The sequence below is a fragment of the Schistocerca americana genome, chromosome 1 (assembly GCF_021461395.2).
Source record: "Schistocerca americana isolate TAMUIC-IGC-003095 chromosome 1, iqSchAmer2.1, whole genome shotgun sequence".
NCBI classification, from domain to species: Eukaryota; Metazoa; Arthropoda; class Insecta; order Orthoptera; family Acrididae; genus Schistocerca; species Schistocerca americana.
Window position 1 is genome coordinate 699,025,244 of NC_060119.1, and position 27,871 is coordinate 699,053,114.

The window sequence follows — 27,871 nt, forward strand, 5'->3', positions numbered from 1 at the left end:
TTACACGTCTCGGTCACCTCTTGTTCACATTAACAGCACTTTGAACAGTGGATGTTACATTTCAGATGTGTTACGACCCGTGGCTCTACCCTTCATTCGATCCCTGCGAAACCCTACATTTCAGCAGGATAATGCACGACCACATGTTGCAGGTCCTGTACGGGCCTTTCTGGATACAGAAAATGTTTGACTGCTGCCCTGGCCAGCACATTCTCCAGATCTCTCACCAATTGAAAACGTCGGGTCAATGTATAATATATTTGTCCAATGAATACCCCTTTATCATCTGCATTTCTTCTTGGTGTAGCAGTTTTAATGACCAGTAGTGTATGTAGAAATGAAAAATAAAGATGTAAAAAGCAAATAAAATTTGTTTTATTTAAAAAGCTTTGAAGAGTTTTCACATAAAAAATTTGGAGGCATAACTTTTCAGCAAGCACTCACACATGCAATTGATGTGAGTGTGGATGTTGCTGATAAATGAACAGTCCAAGAAATGTTTCACTTTTTAATTAAATGGGACTTCAGTGAATCATTACCCTGTACATCACTTACAATACAATATTTCTTGACCACCTGTGTCTCAGTTCCATCATGCAAGAGATGTTTTTCTAGGCTGAAACCAATAAAAAATTATCTTTGATCTACGATGAATCAGTAATGACTAGCCAATCTGTCCATTTTATCAAATGAAAGAAAAAAAAGTTTCAAATGAAATAGATTTCAATGATGTTATTGAGAATTTCAGTAAAATTAAGGCATGAAAACCAACTACAGGGTGTTGTCCCACTCGAAATAGGCCTCACAACCGTGTGTAGTAATTCTACTGAAATTTTGCCGTGTAATTTGTGACATTTAATGTAGGAACACTGCACTCTGCATCATTTGATGCAACAGTGTGTTTCTGCATGTCACTGTGGCTGGAGCTCAGAATTCAGCATTTATTGTCAATGTATCATTATTCTGTTGAAGAGCGTGTTTTTTGTGAAACAATATTGGATTGCTGGTTCCATTAAGACAATGTTTGTCAAATAGTTTGGTGACCAGTTGGTGTACAAGATGGAGAGCAGTGGAAAGGTGTTGGATCTTCACGGCAGGCATTGTCGGAAGAAAAAGTGACTGACATGAAATGCTTATTGTTTGCCTCTCTTGCAAAGCCTATTCGACATTTATCTCACAAATGTGGAATGTCATATAGAACATGTCACAGAGCTGCAAAGAAAGCCGTCATGTATCCATACAGGTTTACGGTTGTTAAGGAACTGAATGTCAATGACAAAGACAAACACATTACATTTTGCTGTTGGCTTCAGCAATTTAGTGCTCAGAGACCAGGAATATTGCAGTTCACATGGTTCAGAGATGAAGCGTGTTTCCACTTCTCTGGTTATGTAAGCTCTCAGAATACGCATTTGTGGTGTAATGAAAATCCACATGCATTGGTCGAGCAATCCCTGCACTCACAAAAAACTGGCATGTTCTGTGCAACATCACAGTGTCGAATCATCGGACCAATTTTTCTCAAGTCTACTGTGGCAAGTGCAGTTTACATCAAAATGTTTTGGGAATTTGTGAACCAGCTGGACAATGAAGAAATTAACCTCGGATGTTACCAAAGGATGGCGCCACACTTCTCAAGTGACCATGGCTGACGTCGAATTATTTTTCTTCTGCACAGTGATTTCAAAAGGACTGTTGCCCGCAAGGTCACCTGATTTAACAACACCTGACTTTTTCCTCTTGGGTGGCCTAAAAGGCAAGGTATGCACGAATAAACCACACAACTTGGAACTTTACAAGAGAATATCATCTGTGAAATCCAGGCAGTGATACCAGAGGTTCTACCAGCAACATTTGAGAATCTGCAGCATCATGTTCAACTGTGTTTACAAGTTGGGGATGGTCACTTCCCATACGTCTTGTGATTCACCTATATTTCCCCATGAACAAGGTATGACACGTTCGTTTCATTTTATTTCATTTCCTCATTTTTATGCAAAGCCTTTATGCATAATTTAAGCAAATGTTAGTTTGTGGGGCTTCTTTCGAGTGGGACACCCTATATTTATGAAACTAACTGATACTGTAACTGTACAATCGTAGTTTCCAGATACATAACATAAAGATAATTATCTTACTCTATTCTTTATTGTTTCTTTGCACTCTGCCTGATGATTGCTGTGCTAAATGCCGATTCACATTCTGAGTTTCTTGCTTATAAGTATGTATATTACAGTTACTGTGAGCACAGAGTACACACCTTATAAACGGAACCTGTACAGAAAATTGGAATAGAGATCAAAATAAACATCATTTCTGCCCTTTTTATTACTCATGAAAACCACACACTCCATGTTGTACCACCATACAGCGAGAACTTCAGAAGAGGTGGTCTAGATTGCTGTACACACCGGTACCTCTAATACCCAGTAGCACGTCCTCTTGCACTGATGCATGCCTGTATTCATCGTGGCATACTATTCACAAGTTCATCATGGCACTGTTGGCCCAGATTGACCCACTCCTCAATGGCGATTTGACATAGATCCCTCAGAGGGGTTGGTGGGTCATGTCGTCCAGAAACAGTCCTTTTCAATCTATCCCAGGCATGACCGATTGGGTTCATGTCTGGAGAACGTGCTGGCCACTCTAGTCAAGTGATATCATTATCCTCAAGGAAGTCATTCATAAGATGTGCACAATGGGGGTGCAAATTGTCGTCCACGAAGACGAGTGCCTCGCCAATACGTTACCGATATGGTTGCACTACCAGTCGGAGGATGGCATTCATGTATCACACAGCCATTACAGCACCTTCCACGACCACCAGCAGCATACGTTGGCCCCACATAATGCCACCCCAAAACAGTAGGGAACCTCCACCTTGCTGCACTCGCTTGATAGTGTGTCTAAGGCATTCAGCCTGACCGGGTTGCCTCCAAACATGTCTCCGCTTGAAAGCATATGCAACACTCATCACATCAGTGAAGAGAAAATGTGATGCAAATCCTGAGCGGTCCATTCGGCATGTTGTTGGGCCTATCTGTACCGAATTGCATGGTGTCGTGGTTGCAAAGACAGACCTCGCCATGGACTTACGGAGTGAAGCTGCGCATCATGCAGCCTATTGCGCACAGTTTGAGTCATAACACAATGTCCTGTGGCTGCACAAAAAGCATTATTCAACATGGTGGCATTGCTGTCACGGGTTCCTCTGAGCCATAATCTGGAGGTAGCGGACATCCACTGCAGTAAAAGCCCTTGGGCAATCTGAGCGAGGCATGTCATCAACAGTTCCAATCTCTCTCTATCTCCTCCATGTCCGAACAACATCACTCTGAGATGCCTGGACACTTCCCTTTTGAGAGCCCTTCCTGACACAAAGTAACAATGCGGGCACGATCAACCCACGGCATTGACCATCTAGGCATGGTTGAACTACAGACCACATGGGCCGTGTACCTCCTTCCTGATGGAATGACTGGAATTGATCGGCTGTTGGACCCTCTCCGTCTAATAGGTGCTGCTCATGCATGGTTGTTTACATCTTTGGGGCGGATTTAGTGACATCTCTGAACAGTCACTGTGTCTGTGATACAATACCCATAGTCAACGCCTAGCTTCAGGAGTTCTGGGAACGGGGGTGATGCAAACCTTTTTTTTGATGTGTGTACTTGACTGTTTTTTGTCAGCTATTAAATCTACATTATTCATGTTTTACAAAATATACACTACAAATAAATCAATTCCCAAGCAGACTGAGGGTCTCATCTACTTTCGCCATCCTGGGTCTCCGACGGGCTTAGTCCGCCACTGACTCACCATATAGCTGTTTGTTAACCCTGTTTATAAAGTTTAGATACAAGGTCAACTTTGTTTGTGTTTCTGTCAAACAATGACCATCTCTACTACCAGTGTATGAAGGCGTCCTTATGCTGTGTATTGTCTGTCAGCCAACATAAAGTCTGTGGATTGTTGTAAAAGATACCTCAGTTAAGCTCGGGGAAATGTGAAAATTTCTCACTAAACTGCCATAAGCAGAATATATACAATACAAAAATAAAATCATACTTAAGATATGATTTTTATTTTGCCTGCAGCAATTATAGCTGAAGCAACTGAAATGTTTGCGCGGCGACTGAGAAGTGATATTCCATGTTGTGGTTAAGATGGAAACTTTAGGCAAATGAAAACTGAAACAGTAGTATAATGATTTTCAGACTATATTAGTAACCTACAGAGAAATAACACCTACACAGAGATGACATCCTGGTCAGAGTGCATCTCATGTAATTTTGTATCCACTACATTTCTCCAAGCAGACATTTGGCTCAATTAGGCTACATGATTTTTTCACAAGTTCACAGTATGAATAACAATAAAAAAAATCATATCTGTAATTCCTATAATGGTGTTATACCTTCTATAATAAAGAATTTCAACTCAATTAATATGGAAACATAAAAATATGGCAGAGGTTTCTTGAATATCAAACAATAAGCAAATGGGAATAGTTTATCCTAGGCTAACCTATTCATGGGCCATCTAGGGGAATTCTTCAAGTGACTATGGATCCCAAACCCCTCATCTGGTTCAGATTCAATGATGACAACTTTGTAATCTGAAAAAGAGCAAGAGGATAACCTATTCACATTCCTTCAGAACCTCTACAACTTCTCCCCCATTCACTTCACCTGGTCGTCATCAATCTTTCCTCGATGTTGACCTCACCTCAAAGAAAGCTGCATCAATACCTCTGCCCATATCAAACCTACTAACTCACTGAGGCCTTCACAGATTGTAATTACACTCTCAACCCTGTCAGAAACAGATATCTCATGCCTTATCTCTCCCGTCACTCACCAGCTTCCAAAGTCCCACCGTCTGCCCACAGAGCAGTATTCCCATTATGGCTCAGTACAACCCAGGACTGAAGCAACTGAATTACATTCCACACCAGAGTTTCAACTACCTCTTGTTATTTCCTGAAACAAGGAATGTCCTACCCACTATCCTTCCCACCTCTCCCACAGTGGTGTTCTGGAGCTCACCTAGCCTACACAATACCCTTGTTAATAGCTACTCAACCCCTGCTCCCAACCACTTGCTTTATAGCTCATATCCCTGTAACAGACCTAGATGCAAGACCTATCCCATTGAAAGCAGGGTTAGCTGCGGAACATTCATACCATCTACAAGCTACGTGTGCATGACAACCAGCAAGCTGCATAAATGGGCACCGACAAACTGTGGCCAACGAACAGCTGGACCACCCAGCTGCTACGCACATTGCCCGAGACAGCATTCTTCATTTCAATGACTGCTTCACAGCTTGCGCCATCTGGATCCTTCCCACCAACACCAGCTCTTCTGAACTGTGCAGGTGGGAACCCGCCCTACAATATATCCTATGTTCCTGTAACCTTCCTTGCCTCAACCTTCGTCAGTCACTGTCCTTCACCCACCTATCCCCTTCCCTGTTCCCCACTCCAGCACTACACATCCTGCTATTCCACCAATGCACCCACAATCTTTTTATTTCTCTTCTTTTCCATTCCCCACCCTTTGACTACCATCCTAACTGCACTTATCTGCCCTACCTTCGCCCCTCCTCATCCCTGTATGCTCACACACAAGTAGCACTTTACTGTCTTTCACCCCTATCCTGATATCCGTTTCCCTTCCTGTCCCAGCCACCTCTTGCCCCCATGACGCGCTGTTGTTCGCAGTCTGGCCTCAGTAGCCAATGACAGTGCTTATGTGTGTGAGAGTTGTGTTTGTGTGAATGTGTGTGTATGTTGTCTAATTCAGAAGAAGGTTTTTTGGCCTAAAGCTTACTTGTTTAGCAGTCCTTTTGTTGTGACTGTCTGTGACTCAACATCTCCCAATATGGTGAGTACGCAGACATCTTCATCACTAAATTCCATGTTCTTCTGTTGAGTGTGCAGTTAATAGTAACTGATGCAAAACTGATTCATATTTTTTGCATGTGGGATAGTTACGATTCTACAAGATAATTCTTACAATAAAGTAAACACAGCAATCAGCCACCGTTAATAACCTACACTACTATCTCTATACTACTATATTAAGGCAAGTTGTAGTTTAACATTGTTACCAAAAATCTTGAATAATTCTCACATTTTTATTATATACTGTAGAAGTAGAAAAGATTGTCAGCAATAATACATTCTTCACTGTTTTATGTCAAATTTTTACATGATACTGTAATAAACAATAGGGCTGACAAAGGCTATATATATTTTAATACACACAATACATAAACACATATGTAATATGCAATGGGGAAACGTTGTACCAAAAATCTTGAAAAGTTATTTACTGATTTACTTCAGATTGTTACACGATACTCGGATGAACATTGGAGACAGGCCATACATTTTTTATAATATAAATATATATGCGACACATAAGGGGGAAACATTGCTATCAAAAATCTTGAAAAGTTCTTGACTGATTTACTTCAAATTTTTACACAATACTCTAATGAACATAGTCTATAGAATGCACATGAGCTACATATTTTTTAAACAATGTACAAGTATTCAGTTAAAACTGACTCCAATTAAGAAAATCCTGTGCTGTGCTCTGATGTGCAAAGGAGCTTCCTCATAGTCAGAGAAATGGTTTCTCCCATATATTTCTTTCCCATTACATTCATTTTTAAAAAAACTGTTTGTACAATAATTTGTAATTTTGTTTTCTTCCTCGCAATCTTGGTTTTCACAGAAAACAGAAAGTTCTGAGTATGGCTTATTGGCTTACAATTAGCATTGTACTAGGGAACACAGACTTACAGTAACAATACACAAGGCTCCAGGTAGGGGAAGAAGAGAAGAGAGAGGGGGAATGAGAAGATGGACAAAGAGAAGTGAGAACAGGAGATGGAGAGAGAGATGGACAAGAGGAGACAGAGAAAGAGTGAAGGAGGAGGTGATGGACAGAGAGAAGGGGGAGGAGGAGGAGATGCACCAAGAGAGGATGGGAGGAAATGGATAGAGAGAGGGAAGAGAAGGAGATTGGAATGTGTATCCAACTTCCATATGTATTTAGCAATTGCAAAGCACTGCCGGGTTCATTAGTGCTATATATTTGTAAAAGTTGCGAACTGACAGGTTTATCATCATAAGGCTCTTCACATTAGAATTCTGTATAGTTTATGCTGCATGTAGTATGAAATGTATGGAATTTTAAATGTGAACAACTGCATGATGATGAATGTGTCAGTTCAAAACTGATCAAGTGCCATTTGTTCCAAATTAACAGTGGCTGGTTTTACTTTACTGTAAGAATTAATCTCACTATGACCATTTTCAAGAAAATAGCAGTTATGATTCTCTCTCCAATTCCTCACAAACAATATTAGTTTAGCACCTGTCATCTCGTTGCGCAAGTCAGTATATATACTTTTCACATACATGAGAAACCACAATAGTAAAAATGTATTATTCCAGAAAGAGAGAGGATGTAAATCAGATCCAGAATGAGGAATATATAACTACTTCTGAGACAGTCCCTTCAAATGTTGCAAACACTTCAATACGTGTGGTATTTCAGCAGTCACTTGTGAATGTTCAGTGCCCCTATCATATATATTATTTCGTAGTTTTAAGTCTTGATTGGAAAGATAGTCTTCACTGCAGTGATCAATATAATAAATGACTAAGCCAACCACTAAATTCAAACGCAATTTGTTTTCCATTTATTGAGTAAGTGCATCACTGAGAACACTTCCTTATTAAAATAGGACTGACAATTGTGACAACTGTTAAATTTAATTGCAATGGAAGGAGACATAGGGGAGAAAATATAGTTGAGAGGTTATTTACGGCCGTTAAAGCCAATAAAACAAGCAGCCTTTACACAGAATTTAGTGGTTAACACAAAACATATACATTAGAATGTGAAACAGCAAACAGTTTTGTATTTTCAAGTGAGTGATCAATGGGTAAATAGTATATCAACTTTATCAATTAAAATAATAATTTTAAATTTGTTTTATTTTTTCAAAATTTTAAAATTTTATTTTGTAGCTGCAAATGCAGTTTGTACTTTAGTGGTGCAAGCTAGGAAATAATTTATAACAAACAAACTTTATCAATAGATTCCACAGTTTTAAATATCCCTTCACATACTATTCATTATCTGAAACGTGTGTTACAAAATCAACAGGTGGTGAATATCCCTCATATCTAAGTTCTTCATCTTCAGTTGATCTACTTGTTTCCTGATTGATTGGTGTATGCACTTGTGAAGACTGATTTCCACCTTCATCATCCAAGAGGCTGACCTCATCTTCAATTGAGATACTTAATTCCTGCTTGATCGGTACAGGTAAATGACAAGAGGCTTGTGAAGTTTGACTTTCCACAAGGACATCACCACTGTCACAACTTTCGTCAGAGCATTGTACTTGGTTTTGTACACAACATAATGATGTCACATGAGATATCTGTAAAAATGGCTCAGTTCTACTGTTTTCATTGTTCACAGATGAAATATTTCCAGCATAAGACTGAAGGCGGCATGCTGGAAGAAAGAAGAAGAAACATTATTTTTCTTCATTATCCTATAATATCAAAAAAACAATAAAGAATGGATTGGCAGATTCCTCTAATCTTACAGCCAAACAAATAAAGGAAAAGACGCGCCCACAGGATATTTCTCAGTAATGTTCTGCATGATACAAGTAACAACCACCTTGCAACTTTTTATGTGTACCTAAAACACAGACGTGACCATATAAACAGTCTCCTAACAATAAAAGGAGCCTGGTAACATTTCAGTACGTGACTTGCATTCCAATGCATATAAATTCAATACATGGTTCAGTATTGTGTTCAACTGCACAGATGCAGCAGGCACACAAAACAATGAGTAGAGTGCATTCATTCATTTCATTCACACACTGTTTTCCATAAATCCCACAATGAAGAGGAGCCTTTAGAAGTGTGGAGTGAGTCAAGTTACACATTAACAGCCAGAATCATAGGAAGAAGCAGGCTACTTCTGTGAAGAAATTATAACTAATGCTAATCTGATCATACTCACAATTATGAGAACTATTACTAGATTACTGTAGTTATGTATATAAGGAGAAAAACAACCACTTTGGGAGGAAAAACTATTGCTCCATTTTTTAAACTAGTCAGTTGCTGTATTTATCTAAAGTGCCAAACAAATCCTTTACTTCATACAGACTACAATCAGATGCCTATACACAGGCAGGATCTAGATCTACCTAATATGAACATTAAAACAATGGAAAGTCCAGGATGGAATAACAACAATATGAAAAGGATAGATTCTGTTTACCACATCATAGCGGAGATGTTAAGCTGCTGACACATACAGTAAAAGAGACTGCTAAACATTTAAGCTTTCGGATAAAAACGTACTCCCCAAAAAAGCACGCACCCACACACACACTGCTGTTTTGTGTGTGTGTTTTCCACAACTGTGCATTGTGACAATATATATTTATTATATATATTAGATATTATTTAAGATGAACAACTAAATGAAAAATACATTAGGTTTAGTTGTGTTCACTACCCAAGTATGAGGGGCGTTTGTAAAGTCTGTGCAAAAATAAAAACTATTTACGTGTTTGGGGGTAAACCTTCTTTATTTTTCAACTTAGTCTCCTTTTAGACTTCTACACTTCGTCCAACACTGTTTTAATTTGTTGATCCCTTCTGAATAATAGGAATTGTCCAAGTCTGCAAGCTAGCTATTAGTTGCTGCAATCACCTCATCATTTGAATAAAATCTTTGTCCCATCAGCCATTTCTTCAAATTGGGGAACAAATAGTAGTCCGAGGGAGCCAAGTTTGGAGATTAGGGGGGATGTGAAATGAGTTGGAATCCTATTTCCATTAATTTTGCAACCACAACTGCTGAGGTGTGTGCTAGTGAATTGTCGTGATGGAAAAGGACTTTTCTGCGGTCCAATTGCCGGCGTTTTTCTTGCAGATCGGTTTTCAAACGGTCGGTCCAATAACTTTGAATAATATGCACCTGTAATAGTTTTACTCTTATACAGATAGTCGATGAGGATAATAACGTTGAATAATATGCACGTGTAATACTGGTAGTTTTACCCTTATCCAGATAGTCGATGAGCATGATCCCTTTTGAATCCCAAAAGACAGTCGCCATAACCTTTCCGGCCTTTTTTGGTGCAGATTCTCCCTTGGTAACCAATTGTTTTGATTGTTGTTTGGTCTCAGGAGTATAGTAATGTATCCATTATTCAACCACAGTGATGAAATGATGCTGAAAGTCCTGCGGATTCTTCCTCAACAGGTGCAAACCATCCTTGCAAAACTTCACACAATTCCATTTTTGGTCAAGCGTGAGCAATCGCAGAACCCATCTTGCAGATAGCTTTCTCATGTCCAAATGTTTATGCAAAATATTACTTACCCGTTCATTCAAGATGCCTACAGCACTAGCAATCTCATGCACCTCAACTTTTGAGTCATCCATCGCCATATCATGGATTTAATCAATGATTTCTGGAGTTGTAATCTCCACAGGGCATCCTGAACATTCAGCATCACTTGTGCCCACATAGCCATTCCGAAAATTTTGAAACCACTGATAAATTGTTCTAATCGAAGGTGCAGAGTTACCATAATGTTCATCAAACTTCTCTTTTGCCTCCTGAGGCGTTTTGCCTTTCATAAAGTAATGTTTATTCACCACACAAAACTCTTTTTCGTCCATTTTCTGACAGTCACTCAACTTTCTTGATTCACACGAATGCCACACACAAAGAAATAGACCAATATGGCTAAAACTTGGTGTCTGTTCTTTCCAAAGATGCTACTAATTAAACATGACCTCAGTACGTGCCGGTGGTGCCATTTCCTGGACTTTGCACGGACTTTTCAAACACCCCTCATATAATGGGAACAGAAACTTTAATGTGAAATACGATATCACTGCAATATTGTTTTCTCTAAATTGATGAAAAAATTTATAGCTGTTCTTTATAAAGTATTAACTAATACATTTACTATATTTAGTTTTGTTGTCCTTACGAAAACGTTTATGCTATACTTCTAAACTCCAGATACAAAATTAGACTTGTAACTAGTTATTATTTCTGGAAACAGATTTTTACCACTGAAACAAACAAATCTGGTGGTGTTTAAAAATTACAAATTTTAAAAGTTTGGACTGGGAAGGATGGGTGTCAACCAAGTGAAGAAAGTTGCAGTTACCAGAGGAAAGGCAGCGCATGTGCAACCTGTAGCTAGAAGTCAAATGAACTATGTTTTCCAAATTCTGCCCGATGCACTCAGCCATTACAGAACCTAAGGCAAGTATACTATCAAAGCACTTATTCTAATGCAGGGCTTCCCAAGCTTTTGAGCTGACAGACCCCTTCAGTCGAAAATCCATAGCAGAGCCCTAGTCACTCAAGAGCACAGTAACTTTAAATTTCAGAGCGAAACCCATGGGAACTGAAATATTCTTAATGCAAATGCCATGTTCCCAATGACACGACACCCCCCGAAAGTATCAATAGTCTTTGGTTTAGAGATGAATGAAAACAACTTGAAATTAACAATCCAATTTGAATTTCCACTGTATCCAGACACCTACTAGTGGATTTACTCCCATTGTTGAACACACTATAGCCTGATTAAAATTACTTGGTAATTGACATTTCACACGTTGCAGCTGCCTTCCTCCAAGAGCAATCAACGTCACGTCCAAACTGTTCGCTGTTGACAAACTATCGCTTGTGGTCTGTTCACTTCCACTGTTTGGCTACTGTTATGTAAGGAGCATGCATATTTCATAACAGTCGTGTGTGTGTGTGTGTGTGTGTGTGTGTGTGTGTGTGTGTGTGTGTGTGTGTGGTTTTTTGTGAAATCCGAAGAAAAATGTTCAAATGTATGTAAAATCTATGGGACTTAACTGCTTAGGTCATCAGTCACTAGTCTTACACACTATTAACCTAAGTTTAACTTCCGCTAAGAACAACACACACACACACACACACACACACACACACACACACACACACACGCCCAAGGGAGGCCTCGAACCTCCAGTGGGAGCGGCCGTGCAATCCACAACAACATGGTGCCTTAGACTTCACGGCCATTCCGTGCGGCTGTGAAGGAAAGAGGCAGACCCATGATTCGGGATACAAACACATCACAAAAGAAAAGAGGCCAAGGAATTGCCTTTGAAGGACTATTGTGACATCAGTTGTGCAATGTATGGCAATACATTAACCCAGTTTACATGCGTTTCCAAAACCGGATTTCGTAAGCCGATGTCCCAGTTCCGCTTTTGGTTGGTCAGGTAAACACTTCAAAATCAATTCTGGAAATCTGCTTTTATAAACCCATTTTCCAGTTCCACAATCGATTTTCGTGCCCGTGTAAACAGCATGGAAAGTCTAGTTATTTTTACGTCTTTGCGTATCTACTGAACGGCAGCTGTCAGTGCCAACCGGCAGCTAGCAGGTGGTGTTGCAACAGTGTACTGTCAGTTGGTAGCTGGCGACTGGCAGGCGGCATGGCAACAGTTTAGCCATACTTGACAACTTCAACTACTACTTGGACACTATATCGTGGCAGTCAGCCTCGACTGTAAACAAATTAGTAAAACAAACAAACAGACTTTCTTATTTCTATATAAGAAGACAAAGCATTTCACAGAACGTAAGACTTTTTTTCTCAAAGGAAACAATTCTGGCAGAGGAGGTTTACCATTAACAAGGTGGCACGTTAAAAGTCCTCATTTGTTTATGCTCACAGCCAGTTGCCACAACATAGTGTCAGAGTAATAGCAAGTAATTGTAATTGGAGTATAGGCAGGCCATACTTTTAACTGAGAGGACGGAATATATTATAAAGAAAAGAAATTAGCTTTAGAGATCATTTTAATTTTCATAACAAAAATGTCAATGCCAACAGAATTCAATTAATAATTATTTTGTAAATGATAGTTGACAGAAACAAAATTCCTCTTGCGTTATAGTTCAGGTACGTTCACTGAGCATCTACGAAGAAAAATGCTTTCTTCTTTACTATAGATGATGTTAAGTCCCATAGTGCTCAGAGCCATTTTTTTACTATAGATGAGCCTGTAGGAATAATAATGGAATCCTAATGTGATGGTTGAGGGTGCTTCTGCTGACACAATTTTGAAAAGTTGTGTCCAATTCTTGACGACTGGAGATGGATGTCTGGTTCCGCACCGTATTTAGTTTTGTGGGCAGCATAGATTGAGAATCTAGATACACACATGTATGTTGTGGCAAACGAAAGTAGTACATGTTTTGCCTTTTCAACAAGGGGGTAGTATTTCTTGTTATCCAAGTGGATCCAAAAGTGTGAGTAACCGTCAATGTCAAAACTTGATTTCAAGGTAGGGTCTGTGGCAATTTCTATCAACAACTCATATTCATTTGATGATAGAATGTTCAGCTTTTTGGATACAGTGAATGGGTTGACCACCCATTCGTATTTCTGCAGCTTCTCATCTTCAGCTGTCGGGAAATAATGCTCCAACAATGACATCAAGCTTCGGTGATGTTCCAGGATTTGATGAAACAAATTCTTCCCAAGCACCAATGTTTTGTTTTTTAAAAACTCCTTCAGAAGAGGAAAACACTTGGCTTCCCCCTCCTCGACACTCTCTGCCCAAAAATTGACTTTCCTCTTGAATGCTTGAACTTTGTCAATAGCAGTGACCTTTGTTTCACTTTGCCCTTGGAGTGAAATATTCATTTCCTTAATTTTGGAGAAAATATCTGACAAATAGGCAAGTATACACTGCCAATTTTTGTCGTTAATAAGGTCTGCTAATTTGGTGTTATGGTCTAAAAGGAAAGCTAAGACTTCCAATCTTAATTTGTACAACTGAGAGAGTGCATTCCCATGTGAGAGCCACCTCACTTCTGTGTGGAGAAGCAGGGTACGATGAAGGCTTCCCATATCTTCACAAAGTATTGTGAAAAGTCTTTATTTCAACAGCCTTGATTTTATGTAGTTAATGATTTGAATGGATTCGTCTAAAACTTTCTTGAACGAAACAGGCATTTGTTTTGTAGCTAAAGCGTATCTGTGGAGAGCACAATGACCACTGCCGCAATTCTTGGCATTTTCTTTTATTTTCGTTATTGCTCCGACTGTAGGACCTGTCATAGCTTTTGCACCATCTGGGCACACATCTATGCAATTAAGACTATGAAACTTCATTAGTCCTTAAAAAATCATCGAACAGATGGAATATTTCAGCACCTGTTGTGTTGGCAGGTAGTGGTCTGAACAATAAGAGGTCCTCCTCAAAACATCCAGAATATTCATAATGGACAAAAGCCAATAAAATTGCTAATCCTGCAACATCAGTGGATCCATCTATCTGCAGAGAAATTGAATTGTGTTGGATGCGAGAAACAAGAGTGTCTTTCACATCATTTGACATGTCAACAATGCATCTCTTGACAGTATTGTTTGATAATGGCACCGAAGATACAAGCTTTACTGCCTTTTCGTCTAGCATGCACGAAACAATATCACTAACACACGGCTTTATGAGATTTTCTGCAATGGTATGAGCTTTGCCTGTTTTTCCCACTCGATAACTAACCAAGACAGAAGCTTTTAATGAATTTTCATTAATTGTTTTTGCATGAGTTTTCATGCAATTCTGAGAAGCAGCTAGTTCAGCAATCTTCCTTTTGAAAAAATCGATATCTTTAGCCTGGAAATCCGGGTGAGTACCTTCAAAATGACGGCGCAATTTAACTGGAACCACTGAACTGTTCGGAAGGACTCGCGCACAAATTACACACTGAGCTTTACCCTCCTTTGTCTCCATAAAGCCCATTTCTAAATAGCTTTCGTTGTACTTACGCTTCTTGGTTATTCCACTTCCAAAGGGTATTGCAACCAATGGAGTACTTGCAGCGTTTTCATGTAATAAATCCGGCTGTGGAGCTTCTTGTGATTGTTCTTCCTTTGGTCACCCTCCCTTCTCATTCATTTCAACTGGAAACTTCCCTTGTGAAGGCGATGGAGAAACTGCACCCTTCTTCAATGATCCTGACTTCCGCCACCGATCCATGTTAGAGGTAATAAACTAGTCAAAAATCAACTTATGAAATAGGTAGTGCACTGACAAAGCAAGTTTAACATTTAACGATGCCTTGGGCCGTATACATGCCAGAAAGTGCTGTGATTGATCGACAAAGCTCACTCCGTGCATGCGTACGAGGTTTCAGCACATCTAGCACCGTGAGCCGGCACACAAATGATCCCCGTATTGTTGCAAAACAGTCGCAGAGAAGCCGCATTCTCCGACACTAAACTGTGTATGCATTCTCACTTAGGAACCACAAAGGCTGCTTGGGAATACGACCTGAAGTAAAAGTACACGTTTTTCACACACAAAAAAAAATAGTGATGAATTTGATTTTCACATTTTTATTCAATAATTTTACTCATTATTTTACACCATTTGGTGAAAGGTGGCCGCGGACCCCCTACAAATAGTCGGCGGACCCCTAAGGGGTTGGTAATAAATCACTATGTACAATTTTTTACTTCTTTACGGCTATAAATAGCAACCACTACTGGTGTCCAGCCTATTCTTGATGTAAAGTCTATTCATAATTGAAGATTGCATTGCTATTCACTTCTGGGTAAGCCAGCTTTCTTTTCCTGGTAATACTGTGTTTGCATTGCTATTCACTTCTCATTTCAGCTAGCTTTCTGCTCATAGTAGTACTATGTCAACATTATTATTATTATTAACAACAACAAAAATAAATAATGATGACGATTAATAATAACAATAATACAATGGAAAGCCCAGGATGGTGTGACAACAACAGCTGTGCCATACAGTTGCTAAACAAATGTCCAACACAATGCGCTTCACTTCAATGACTGCTTCACAATCTACACCATCTGGATCCTACCGACCAATACCAGATTTTCGAAGTTGCACAAGTGAGAACTGTCCCTTCAATATGAAATTAGCTAGTCCCTGCCCTCCACTTATCTAACCCCTTCGCTGCTTCCACTCTAGCAAAACACAGCCTTCTATTCCACTGGCACATCCAGTCCTTTCGCCCTTCTTTACTTTTCTCCTTTTCAACCCCCACCCCTCTCTTCACCTCGTTAAAGTTCCTGACTGCACCTAACAGCACTATCCTATCCCCACCATGTCCCTGCACTCCCACAAGCAGCATTACAGCTTCCCCCACCCCCCACACCACCCTGATATCCATTCCTCCCTCTCCCATGCCACCTCCATACCCTCGCTGCTGGATTGCTGCTTCCGTCAGGCAGAACACAGTCCACTCACAGTGGCTAGAGACAGTTGTCATATGTGTGTGAGTTGTGCTTGTGTGTGAGTGTGTTCCTACTTCAGAAGGAGGTCGCCTTTTGGCAGAAAGCTAAAATGTAAAGCAGTCATTTCCTTGTGTCTGTTGCAACCCTATGTCTCTATATGGTGAATAGCAATCTTTCATATTGTTGTTAATAACAGTAAAATAATAGCAATAATAATAAGTCATGTGACCTTACCCTGGATACTTGGGCAGTTAACTAACACAATAACGACCTTTTCTCTTTCTTTCTCGCAAAGACAAATGTTGTTCCTCTGATTAATGGTTGGTGAACTACTCATATTTCTGAGCACAGTATGAAATGGCCCATTCTAAGATTTCTCTAAATTAAAATCCCAAAGATGCATGATACTCATAGTTGATGACTCCTGAGGGCATTTCCTGCATGTGGTGCACACTTCACTTACTGAGAGGGACCTATGTGTCTTCACTTAACCGTGTGAGTCAAGAAATACTCATCCACAATAAATGCACACTATTCATAGTCTCTCATTCAAGCCCTCTGCCTACCACCAAGCTTGAGGACTACTACCACTTCTGAGAATGCTGCTGCAGATTGAATTCTGTGCTTCTGCCATGCAAGTATGGCTACTGGTTTTCACTGCTTCAACCAAAACCTTAATGGAAACGAATCAAGGTGATAGGCAATCCTGGTACTGATACAAGCCATTAGTTGCAGCTAGCTCCACCCAGTGTGTTCAACAGCCACCACCCAAGAGTCTTCCGTCTAATGTTTTGGTGAGATGGCTTGCTATAGCTGTCAGGAACTTAAACAACTGCTTTCCAGCCATCAGCTGTATGCATTATTCTACATTCTTTACCAATTTCGGCCAAAAGAATCATCATCACAGTAAGAAAAAACAGTACATCAGATTGATAAGCAGTTCATTTTATCTTAAGAAGAACTGGAAATTTTCGAAGTTACAAGATAACCATATCGTACGCCATGATTCTAAACAGAGTAAATTTGGCTGCACAATAACACACAACCAAGAACAGAAGAATTAGCATGAGGACCAAGATCAGTCTTCATGTTTCTGTGATATACTCCATCACCCACCTAATGCCGGGACTCCCAGTAACAAGTATATCCACTCAATTGCTTTTGTATGGAATTGGGGAGAAATTTATTTTCAGCAGTGGGCAACACCTCATACCCATTGTGAAAGTGTACCGAGACCACTATGTGGCTGGTGCCCTAATCACTTCCTGTCATAATATTCAATCCTTCCATTGTCTGCCAATCACCATTATGTGAGTATTAACTATCCAAGTCAATCATATTGAAAGACATAAACGGTCAGCAATAGGGAGATGATGTCATACTGACACGTAAGGACATAACTTCATTTTGATGAATGAAATGTTTATCTTAAGAGAGTTTATGTTGCATGGACACACATGAATGAAGACATCACATAAGTAAATGAAGATAATGATGATGTTTGGGATGGGATGCATGATAACATACTTATTAGTGCCAAAATGTGAATTTATAAAATAGCAGTGCGGGTTTGTTAATGTAGAAAGCCTTTCAACAAATTCTGTTTGGCAAGCTGGCTAGAATCATTCTGTCATGCAAAAATAAACAATGTTCTGTAACAATATGAATTAGATGAGAATCTGTACAAAAATTTATAGAGTACTTGGCATATGATGCGTGCTTGCAAAAGTTCCCACACAAATTAGGGACGATCCTCAGACCATAAAAAAAGCATTCTAACAAAATGTGGCATAATGATGTCTGCACACAAACTGAATGGTCCACATTACAAAAAAGACTCTCACATCCAGTAACAGCATTTTACTTTAATGTAACTTAACTTTGCCTCAGTGGCTAGAAGACACACCACTAAGGTTGGTTGGTTGGTTGGTTGGCTGACTGCCCTCGACACGTTATCTTTCACTTACAGCAACTTACTCTGTCACTGACATTACATGTACCTGAACACAGTATGGTCACTTCATGTAGAACATGGGTTGGCTTGAGGGACACCTTTGGATCACACTGTCAGCAAAATGTGGAATGTATCTCTTTCTACAATTTCTTCCTTCAAAACTAGATTAAAAATTCATTCTAGTAGTCATTAATGGGAACAAGATAAGTCATAATGTACTTTTGTAAAACCTGTGTTTTCATTACACAGATGAACAAATGATTTCAATGAAAACACCATAGTTTGCATGGAGTGCAATGTATAAAGGCATTTTAACACAAACTATTCTGGGTATTACAGAGATCTTTCTGAACATGCAAAAGTAATGCCAAATGAAATTTTAGTTGGAGAAGTAGCAAACTATTTTTATCAAACAGAGCAAAAGTAACCAGATGACAACAAGTTAGTCTTTTTGTCACATACAAATTGTAAACAGGGCCAAATGAAGAAATGTGTGCTTGCTGTGGCCAATTTCACCTGTTCAAACAACAATAAGAATTTTGAAAGTATCAGCATATCTAGTAATAACACTGAGCTAAAAATAGGACACACAACACAATTGGTTTGAACAGTCGAGGAGACAGAACACAATTTGTCCGAAAAGTTGATGCATAAGCATTAATTTGATGGAACTCTTTCACAGCAGCTGCTCTTCCCAAAAGGCTGAAATTTTGAGTTTGTCAGAACTTCTTTAGTAAGAAACTCATAATCAACTCATCTACCCGTCCCTGTGAGTCAAAGTCTCATGGTCCTCCTTTACTTTCCCCTCCGCCTGTTCTCTGACAGTTCAGATTCTGGGTAAGGCTTGGTTACTAGTGAACAAACAGAAAAGTTTGTCCAACCCTGATGCAGAGGCGGCAGCACGTATAACATCAGTAGGGCTAATGCAGTTCTCCTAGCTGCATCTGTCTTTTTGTCACCTCAAATTCCTATGCTATACTCAGCAGAATAACACCTTTCTTAGCCTCCAGAGGTAAAAGATGTGGACCCCCGGATGGCCTGGAGTGCTTGTTTTTGATGGGAACATGCAACAGGCTGCACTCAAGTATATAGCTTGTATGCATACATGGAATGGTCTCCCTAGATTTCTTGCAACAGGAATGTCAACACACCACACCACCTTGGAATCTCCATATCACAATGAAGGAAGAGTCCTGAATGTATACAGATCATGCATTTCTGCTTGCAGCTGAAACCCTGCTTGCAGTTGATACCCTCCTTGCATTCATGGCGTGATGAAAATTTTTGTCATGGTATAATGCTGTTCCCAGCACAGCTTTCATTGTGTGTTTCAGTCTATTATTAACAACTCCTGCCACAAGAAGTGAATAAAGTCTGCATATGCTCCAGATACTTGGTCTCTTCCTGTATGCATGCACATGTTAACAAAAACTAGAGAAAGTACAACTGATCCTTGGCAATTAACAAACCGATGTATGACCCAGATTTTGATATGAAGTAAACAGCTGTTTTCTTGAATAGATCTTTAGGCAAAAAGATCACTTGTAATACATAAATATTTCTAATGGAACGTTCACAGTTACAGTCACCTGACACTCAGTATGTCCCCAGGAAAATGTAAGCCTGTCAGATCAATAATTCACAGTTACATTTCCTAACACAGGTGAAAGATAAGGAATATATCAACATGAAATACTTTGTTACCAAGATATATGTTAAATGTAAGTGGCTACACTTCATTAACTGACCAACTTCAAATGTAACACAGTGGAATAACTAGACTTTCTCTGACACCACTTGTAATATAAATAATATCTGCTTTGTTTCTTTTACGTGAAGTATCTGTATGCAGTATCTATGCAAGTAAAAATCAAAATAATGATGCGAACTCTATTTTTGTATTAATTTATTGTTCAGTTTGTAACTGAGACTTGGATGATTACAAAGTATATATATTTTATATAGAAACATTTTATTTAAAGAAATATTTAAAATTTAACATTCAGAATAATTGCGTGCACTTGAAAATGTGACTCCACAAACAACTGTTTGTTTTCATACAGATATACCTAATTTGAAAGTCCTGTTTCTCTGCTATACATTTTCTAGCTTAAACCATTTTTCCACAAGGTTAATGGTAATACTTGCAGCTATGGATGTTTGTAAGGTTCAGTAATGTATACTTTTACTAGAAAAACATGTTAGTGAAATACATTAATTTTGTATTCTAGAATATTCTTAGTAGGCTTTATTAAAAAGCATAAGAGAAAAAAGCATGATTAACCATCTCCTCAGAAAACAGAATGTCACATTAATGCCATTTTATGAATACACACTTAATAATTAAATGAAATAACTTCACTGCTGGATGTGTAAAAGCACTTATTAGAATTCTTGCATTTTCCATTAATCTTAAAATAACATTTCTTAAAACCTTCCCATGGGTCTTTAAATAAACAATGTGTACCATGTCACAGTTAGTCACTGCCAAGCTACAGTTCAGTACTGTCAATTGCATAAGTTCCATTCTGCTGCCTCTTGGCAATGCTTCTGACTAACTGCTACTGACTTGTATCACACAGACTGTCATACTATTCTGGCAGCAACATTTGTTTTTTCTATATATTTTTTGTTAAAGTTTTCCTTTACAATATTTGTGCAATGGTAGAAAGTTATATTTGACAGCGCCATCTTTATTACTCAGTTTTTCGAAGCACATATCAATTCATCCACTGAACAGGAAAAGAAAACATCATTGAGGTTTTTAAGTTCAGTAGTCATAGAAACTCTCCTAGATATACATATTCCTCTGCTATTTCACCTACACTAGGGTAACAGTAGGGTTCACAGACCTAAATTTTGAAGGTGCTCCTCTTAGACCAACAAACTTCACTGAAGTAACTGTCACCCCTTATCCACCATATGCTTTGTTCCTCACTCTGGCTCTCAGCAGTAAATGCATCTACTACAGTTTTGTTGCATCATCCAAAACCATGTACAACTCAAACACATATATACCAACACCACAATGAATGTGTGTGTGTGTGTGTGTGTGTGTGTGTGTGTGTGTGTGTGTGTGTGTGTGCACGCATGCGCAAATGCACAGGGTGGGTGGGGGAGAGAGAGGGGGGGGGGAGAGAGAGAGAGAGAGAGAGAGAGAGAGAGAGAGAGAAAAGAATAATCAAAACAAGTATTACCACTGTCACCTTTAGAGCCAGCAGCAGTAGGCCGATTCAGAGGTTCAGCAATTCTTTTGTCTACGTCGTTTCTATCCTGTAACAAAGGTAATGCTGAAATTGGGAAGACTGCGATACATTCACAATGATACTATCTTCATGACTACTGTAACATTTAAATAATCAATCTTGCTCACTTTAGATAGTAAAGCACAACACGAAAAGAGGTGAAAACATTGTTAGCGATGGTAGATGGTAGTTATTCTACGAAATTACATCAAAACAAATCAAATGATGACAAAAATATCATATCATTACATTGAAGTTGCGGCATAAGAGAGAGAGAGAGAGAGAGAGAGAGAGAGAGAGAGAGAGAGAGAGTGCCTGCGTGTGTCTATCATTAAGGCAGAAAGGCACAACTATGTAATTCTGACCACAAGATGAATGATAAAATAAATAAGGATCTGGCAAATAAAATTAGAGGAAGAACTGATCATTCACTTAACAGATGGTCATAAACAATAAGCATTATTTTCGAGATTATCCAATTTGTTAAAAAAGAACAAATGTGCCTAAAATAGTAGGCAAGTTATTTACACAGGCAAGGCATACAGTCTTAGGGGATTTTTCAATTTTAATTTAATTTATTGTCAAGAATTTTTGACCTATCATTTTATAAACTCTAAACAGGTCGTACACATTCAATAATCATGGTGACATACAATAATTTATATTTGTATGTAGTAGTAAATTATATTAACAGCAACCATTTGCAATATTAATGTAAAAATAAGACATAAAATTGAAAATAAGAATAATAAAAAAGCATAAAACAACAGGAATTAACTCAAGTTCCAAACGAATAATTTCCAGCTTATATTACTAGATATGTTACTGGCAGCCTCGGAATAACTTGAGATTTGATTACTAGCCACAACTATATGTACTTCCAAACTGATTGATGCTACACTATTCTACACTGCTCACACTGGTACATGTATGCATCAGCAATCCTCGAGTCTACACATACCTGTGTGGGTGTCTATGGATTTATTTCTTTTTTTATGTCCCTAAAGTCTCTCTTAATTAATTTATATGTACCTGTCACTGTAATGGAGGAAATGCTTCTTGTGATCTGATGACGATGTTTGGATATTCAGACCATCCATTTTATCTTACAGACTGAAAGTTAAGCTGCTGCCTTTTAGAAACTCTTAAGTGCTGTCATACTGGCTGTAGTCCACAAGTTTTGATCATTTACAACTGTTTGCAGATCGTACGCAAACTGTCTGCATTCTCCTTTACCCAAAGATGGGGGCATCTGAGAACGACATGATCAGTAGAGCCTTCCTCTCCACATTTAGAAATTGGTGTGTTACTACAGACTAGTCGATGCAATGTTTGGGATATGGACCATGGCCTGTTAATAGGTGCATCATACGTCGAGTATGGGCGATGTCGCACAGTTTGAGCCTGTCCCAACACTTGTGAATACACTGTAAACTCACATTACAGTGCTTCTAGTATATCAGTCAGGCTTCACAAACTCCCATGCTCAGAAACGTCTTTTATCAGTAATATGATTACCTTTGATCTTGTATACACAGTCTTATTGTCCATGCCCCAACCAATACAGCATTGCCCTATAACGTATCACGATATCCATCAGACATATCCCAAGAGCCAACAGTAATCCATCAACAGATGTAGTGCAAAAGGCACCAATGAGCATCAAACGAATGCACTGTCAAATTCGTCGCAGTACTGTTTTATAGCTGCCGCATCAAACATATGCACTGTCAAATTCGTCGCAGTACTGTTTTATAGCTGCCCAGTTGAAGGCGATGTGCCCAGGCACTGGTAGCGAAGCCCATTATGACATTGAAAATTGCTTCCTGAGATGACCACATCACATGCAACAGTAATTTATAATCAGCAGTGCCAGCACGGGCAATACGATGCATAAATTTAGCAGCTTTCTGAGTACCAAATTTTACATGTTGTAGAAAATCTTTTTTCTCATCTAGAAGAACACCTAAATATCTACAAACTGTGCTACATTTTACAGGGATTCTGTCAAGCTTCAACGAGGAATTTCTGACACGAAAAAGTCTTCCCTTCGATGTGTGTGTGTTGTTTTAGGAACAGCTATAATCGGTTTGTTACCCTTGTACCAACTCTGCATCTGAACAAGCACATCATTTGTCTTTTCCTCAAGTCTCATCCTGGAGTCTGCAGACACAACTAATAGGATATCATCTGTGTATACAACACCACCTTCAGTAGTATCTGCCTCCTCTAACAAATGTAACAGGGGTTCAATACTAAGTTCCCAAAACAAAGGACCACTTATGGAGCCTTGAGGACAGCCCTTGGTAACTTTTTTGATTACCTTGCTCTGCCCAAAGCTGTTATTCAGAATTTGGGGACACTGATACCTAAGAGGCATGCAGACACCAGAGGGCACCAAAGATTATTGAACGTGCCACAATGTCAACCATGAGTGTGACTGCATACTTTGATATCGAATTTTCTACGATATGAGGAGCTCTGTCAATCACATCATCTGTACACTTCCCTTTTCTGAAGCCATACTGACACTGGTTTAGACCCAAGACTTCCCTGTGCACCTACAACCGATCGCAGAGTAGACGCTCCTGAACTTTGGCCAAGACATTTAATAAGCAATTAGATTTATAGCTTTTCAGTAATGTCAGGTCTTTATCCCTTTCCTTTTGACTCACTACTGCTCTGGTTGTTTTCCGTATCATCAGAATCATATCTACTTGCAACACCTCATTTAGTAAGGCTGTCAAATGTTGCACCATCTGTGGAGCTTCCTGTGGCATGATCTCAGGATGAACACCATCTAGACCAGATGTCTTTCCAGTTTTAAGCTTGAAAATTGTGACAGCAACTGCTTCTTGAACAAAAGGTATCACCAAAATCTGACTGTCAAATTCATTATTAGTTCACTTCTAGGTTGTGCATGTATTTCAGTCTCTGTGTTAGTGTTATCATTAGGAAGTAGAGCGGTCAGCAGATATTTTGCTGGTTCCCTCCATCCAGTCATAATTGAGTCATCCTCCTTACGAATTGTGGACATGATAGTAGGTTCCTTAATGTTTTCAGTCAACAGTATATGTCATTCCCACAAGTCAAATTGCAGTTGCCTTCGTAGAAACCTCTTCTAGTGTATTATTTTAGTTTCCTGAAGCAATGTTTTGTAGTATATCTTAATTGCGCTGTATTCAAGGAACCTTACAGTGCACTCCGATTGCCCTGAAGCACGTTGATCAGCTCTCCTTCTTGATCTTACCCTTCGCTTCAGTGTGGAAAGTTTGGGGCTCCAAAGGATTGTAGCCTGACTTCTTACAATTTTCTTAGGTATATAAATGTCCTGTGCTCTTTGCAAGAGTTCAGTTAGTAGCTGCACACACAAGTCAACATGTAGCGAAAGCAATTCCATTGGAAATGTTGCAATGTATGCAACTAAGCCACTCCAATCCATTTTCCTGATGTCTAACCCAATCAGGCTTTCCTCTCTTTGTGTCTCTCCATTACCACCAGTTTCCCTTTGATGACAATCGAATTACGATCACTGGATTGTTAGAGACTGAAGCACCTGCCAACATTTAATCTTAGCTGCTGGTATGTGGTTTGTTAAAGTAACATCTATGTTGGTGGCTTCACTTGCTCATTCCTTGAATATACAGTTTGCCTGCTGTGACACAGAGAGAATTTTGCATTTCTATCTGTTGCCACTAGGAGGCACTCTACTCATCCATATTAAGCTACCACCCGGAGTTTATCTACATAAGGTACGATGGGATGGGAATACTGCATGCATATGCTTACGACAATCCACTTTGGCTGCAATCCTCTTCTACTGTGACCATGTGCCTGCCACACAACTGAGCTACCTTAGTCACAGTGAATTTCCTACTTGTAGTAACAAGGCAGACATTGTCCCATTGTGGCTTGTAACTATTAACATATCCACAGATAATATGGGAGCCTATTGTTTCTACAGTATGGCTCTTGCAAACAGGTTTATCAACACTCAGCTCGTCAATACCTTTTTTTTTTTTTTTTTTAAAAACTGCTAAGGTCATCAGTCCCTAAGCTTACACACTACTTAAACTAAATTATCCTAAGGACAAACACACCCACCCATGCCCGAGGGAGGACTCAAACCTCCACCGGGACCAGCCGCACAGTCTATGACTGCAGCGCCTTAGACCACTCAGCTAATCCTGCACAGCAGCTCGTCAATTAATTTTCATATTTCAGTCACAGCCAATTTACTTCACACAGATTTTTATCAGTTTTACATTTACCCTTTTATGTGTACTGAGTGTAAACGAAGCACTTCGGAGAGGGGAGGGCAAGGCCAAAGAAAATGCATTCATATGCTTTTACAAAATCCTTGTGTAAATGCTGAATGTCCAACGGTTCATTTCTTCTCCTGAACGCCTGCCAAAGGAGGTTACATAATGGTTTAAACTCTGTTGGCAGTTTATTCATTCTCAAAAGAGTCATGTCTAACGCAACAGGTGTAGGATACATAATAGATTTCCCTTTGGGATGCCCAACTATGATAATATGTCTACAGAGCAACCTGCAGTACACTGGGATCCTCCAAATGACTTGACATTAATTTCTGAATTATTATAAATTTAGTGTGCATGTAATTGTGTATCAGTTTGAATAGGGCTCAAAACGTTAGAAATATTTTTCTTGTGTTTGATGGAAAGACCTGATTTTCAGGGTTTTGCAGCTGTTATATTCATCAGCATTACCACGGTCACCACATTCCACTTCATGCGGATACAGGGAGGATCGCAGATAATGTCGAAGCTGTGTGGGTGTCTGGTGCTGATGTTGTCAATATCATCACCATCTTTATCATACGCTTTGCAGGATCTCTCTGTACATGTGGTACGGCAAGCTAAAAAGTCAGGAAGCCTTCCATGGCAGGAGTTACTGCACCAGGAACATCTCTTCTGCCAGCAGCCCCCAGAGCCTTGAACAAAGTTCACGAACCTAGTCTGGAGTGATTGTGCATGTGACAACAAAGTGCTTTCTTGTCTTGTGGACAGGTCATTATGAGTTATACTGTCTGTGCTAATCTTCCTGAGTGTTCAGCTTCACTTACACAATGTTGCTGCGGCTCAAGTTTGTTTATCATGCAACACATCTCTATCTGCTTTATTACCCATTCAAGAGAGAGTCTTCTAAGTTCCTTTGCAACTGCCGTCTCTGATCTCTTCTCTGGTATCATGTCATCTATGAAATTCAGGAAGTCAGCATGCTGCTTCTCAATAAACTCTGTAGTGATTTGCAGTGGCATTTTGTCGTAAGGTGACATTCCTCTCCCTGGTAGTATAATCCTACGTTGCTGACACCAGGCTACAGCATGAGGCCAGTTCCTGGCTACTGTCAATGGGGACTTGGGCTTCTGTTTCCTGTGCAACGTGTATTCTGTTACTTGCTTTACACAGATTTGATATGGTGTTGACCACTCTACATTTGCTATTAGTTTATATGTATTCATAGTATGTATTCATTCTAACAGCATTGTGTAAGTTGCACAGTCCTTGCCAGGTCAGTTAAATTTTTGGTTCCTGTTGCAACAAGGGATGAAGACAGGTTTCTCAATGATTTCTGTATGTGTACTTTTCTGGTGGCCCTAAAGTCCACAGTGTGAGCACTCACATTCCTTAAACTCACATATCTTCTTGGAGAGCCCTAAGTCACAACATTTATAGCTTTTTGGTATGTCCCCGTAATTCATAGGGCACAAAAACTGACATACATCTTTTCTTTTTGCTGCAGGAGTTTACAAACACGAGAAGTGACTTCTATAATGTGATTGACATCAGTTTTCTCTTGGGATCTGGTACAGAATCTCTGTTGTGTTTTAGGGGCACATTTTACGGTAACACGGTGAATGTCTTGTAAAAGTTTTATTTTGTACTTCAGCCTCAGGTGACAAAAGTGGTGTCATACCACTAGTGTGACATGAGGCTGAAATATATAACAAAAGAATTAGCCTAGTTATTAACAGCTGCTGAATGATACCAGTGAAAGCCAAACTGTCTGCAGTGAAATGAGGATATACTGGATATATCTGATGTGTTCAGAAGTATATATATTTGCAGGTTCCTTCCTAATGCTTTCTATGACAAAGCAATGTTGATCATGAGGTATACAGACTAAAGAATTCCAAATCCCAATGTCCCCTAGTTTTCTACTCAATATTCCTGGATGAAGAGACACCACCAAACTTTCGTCAAGAACAAGGTTGACCACTCAGTGGCCAACATGAAACTGAGCTTAACACTCTCAATTTCAATTGCTGCTTCATAAATTGGGCCATTTGGGTC

The 27,871-nt window shown here is 39.3% G+C and overlaps 1 protein-coding gene across 2 annotated transcripts in view; it reads right to left on the bottom strand.

The window, feature by feature from the left end:
- Positions 1–7,949: 7,949 nt before the first annotated feature.
- LOC124544910 overlaps positions 7,950–27,871 on the bottom strand; it is a 177,710-nt gene continuing 157,788 nt past the window's right edge. The window contains exons 8-9 of one of the 2 annotated variants that reach the window (XM_047123657.1): positions 21,513–21,579; positions 7,950–8,550 (exon numbers count right to left, since the gene is read on the bottom strand). In XM_047123657.1, coding sequence (XP_046979613.1) covers positions 8,156–8,550; positions 21,513–21,579 — 462 coding nt within the window. In that variant the 3' untranslated portion in view covers positions 7,950–8,155. Of the gene's footprint in view, positions 8,551–21,503; positions 21,580–27,871 lie in introns of both variants that reach the window. The other variant, XM_047123650.1, reaches the window with a different exon arrangement.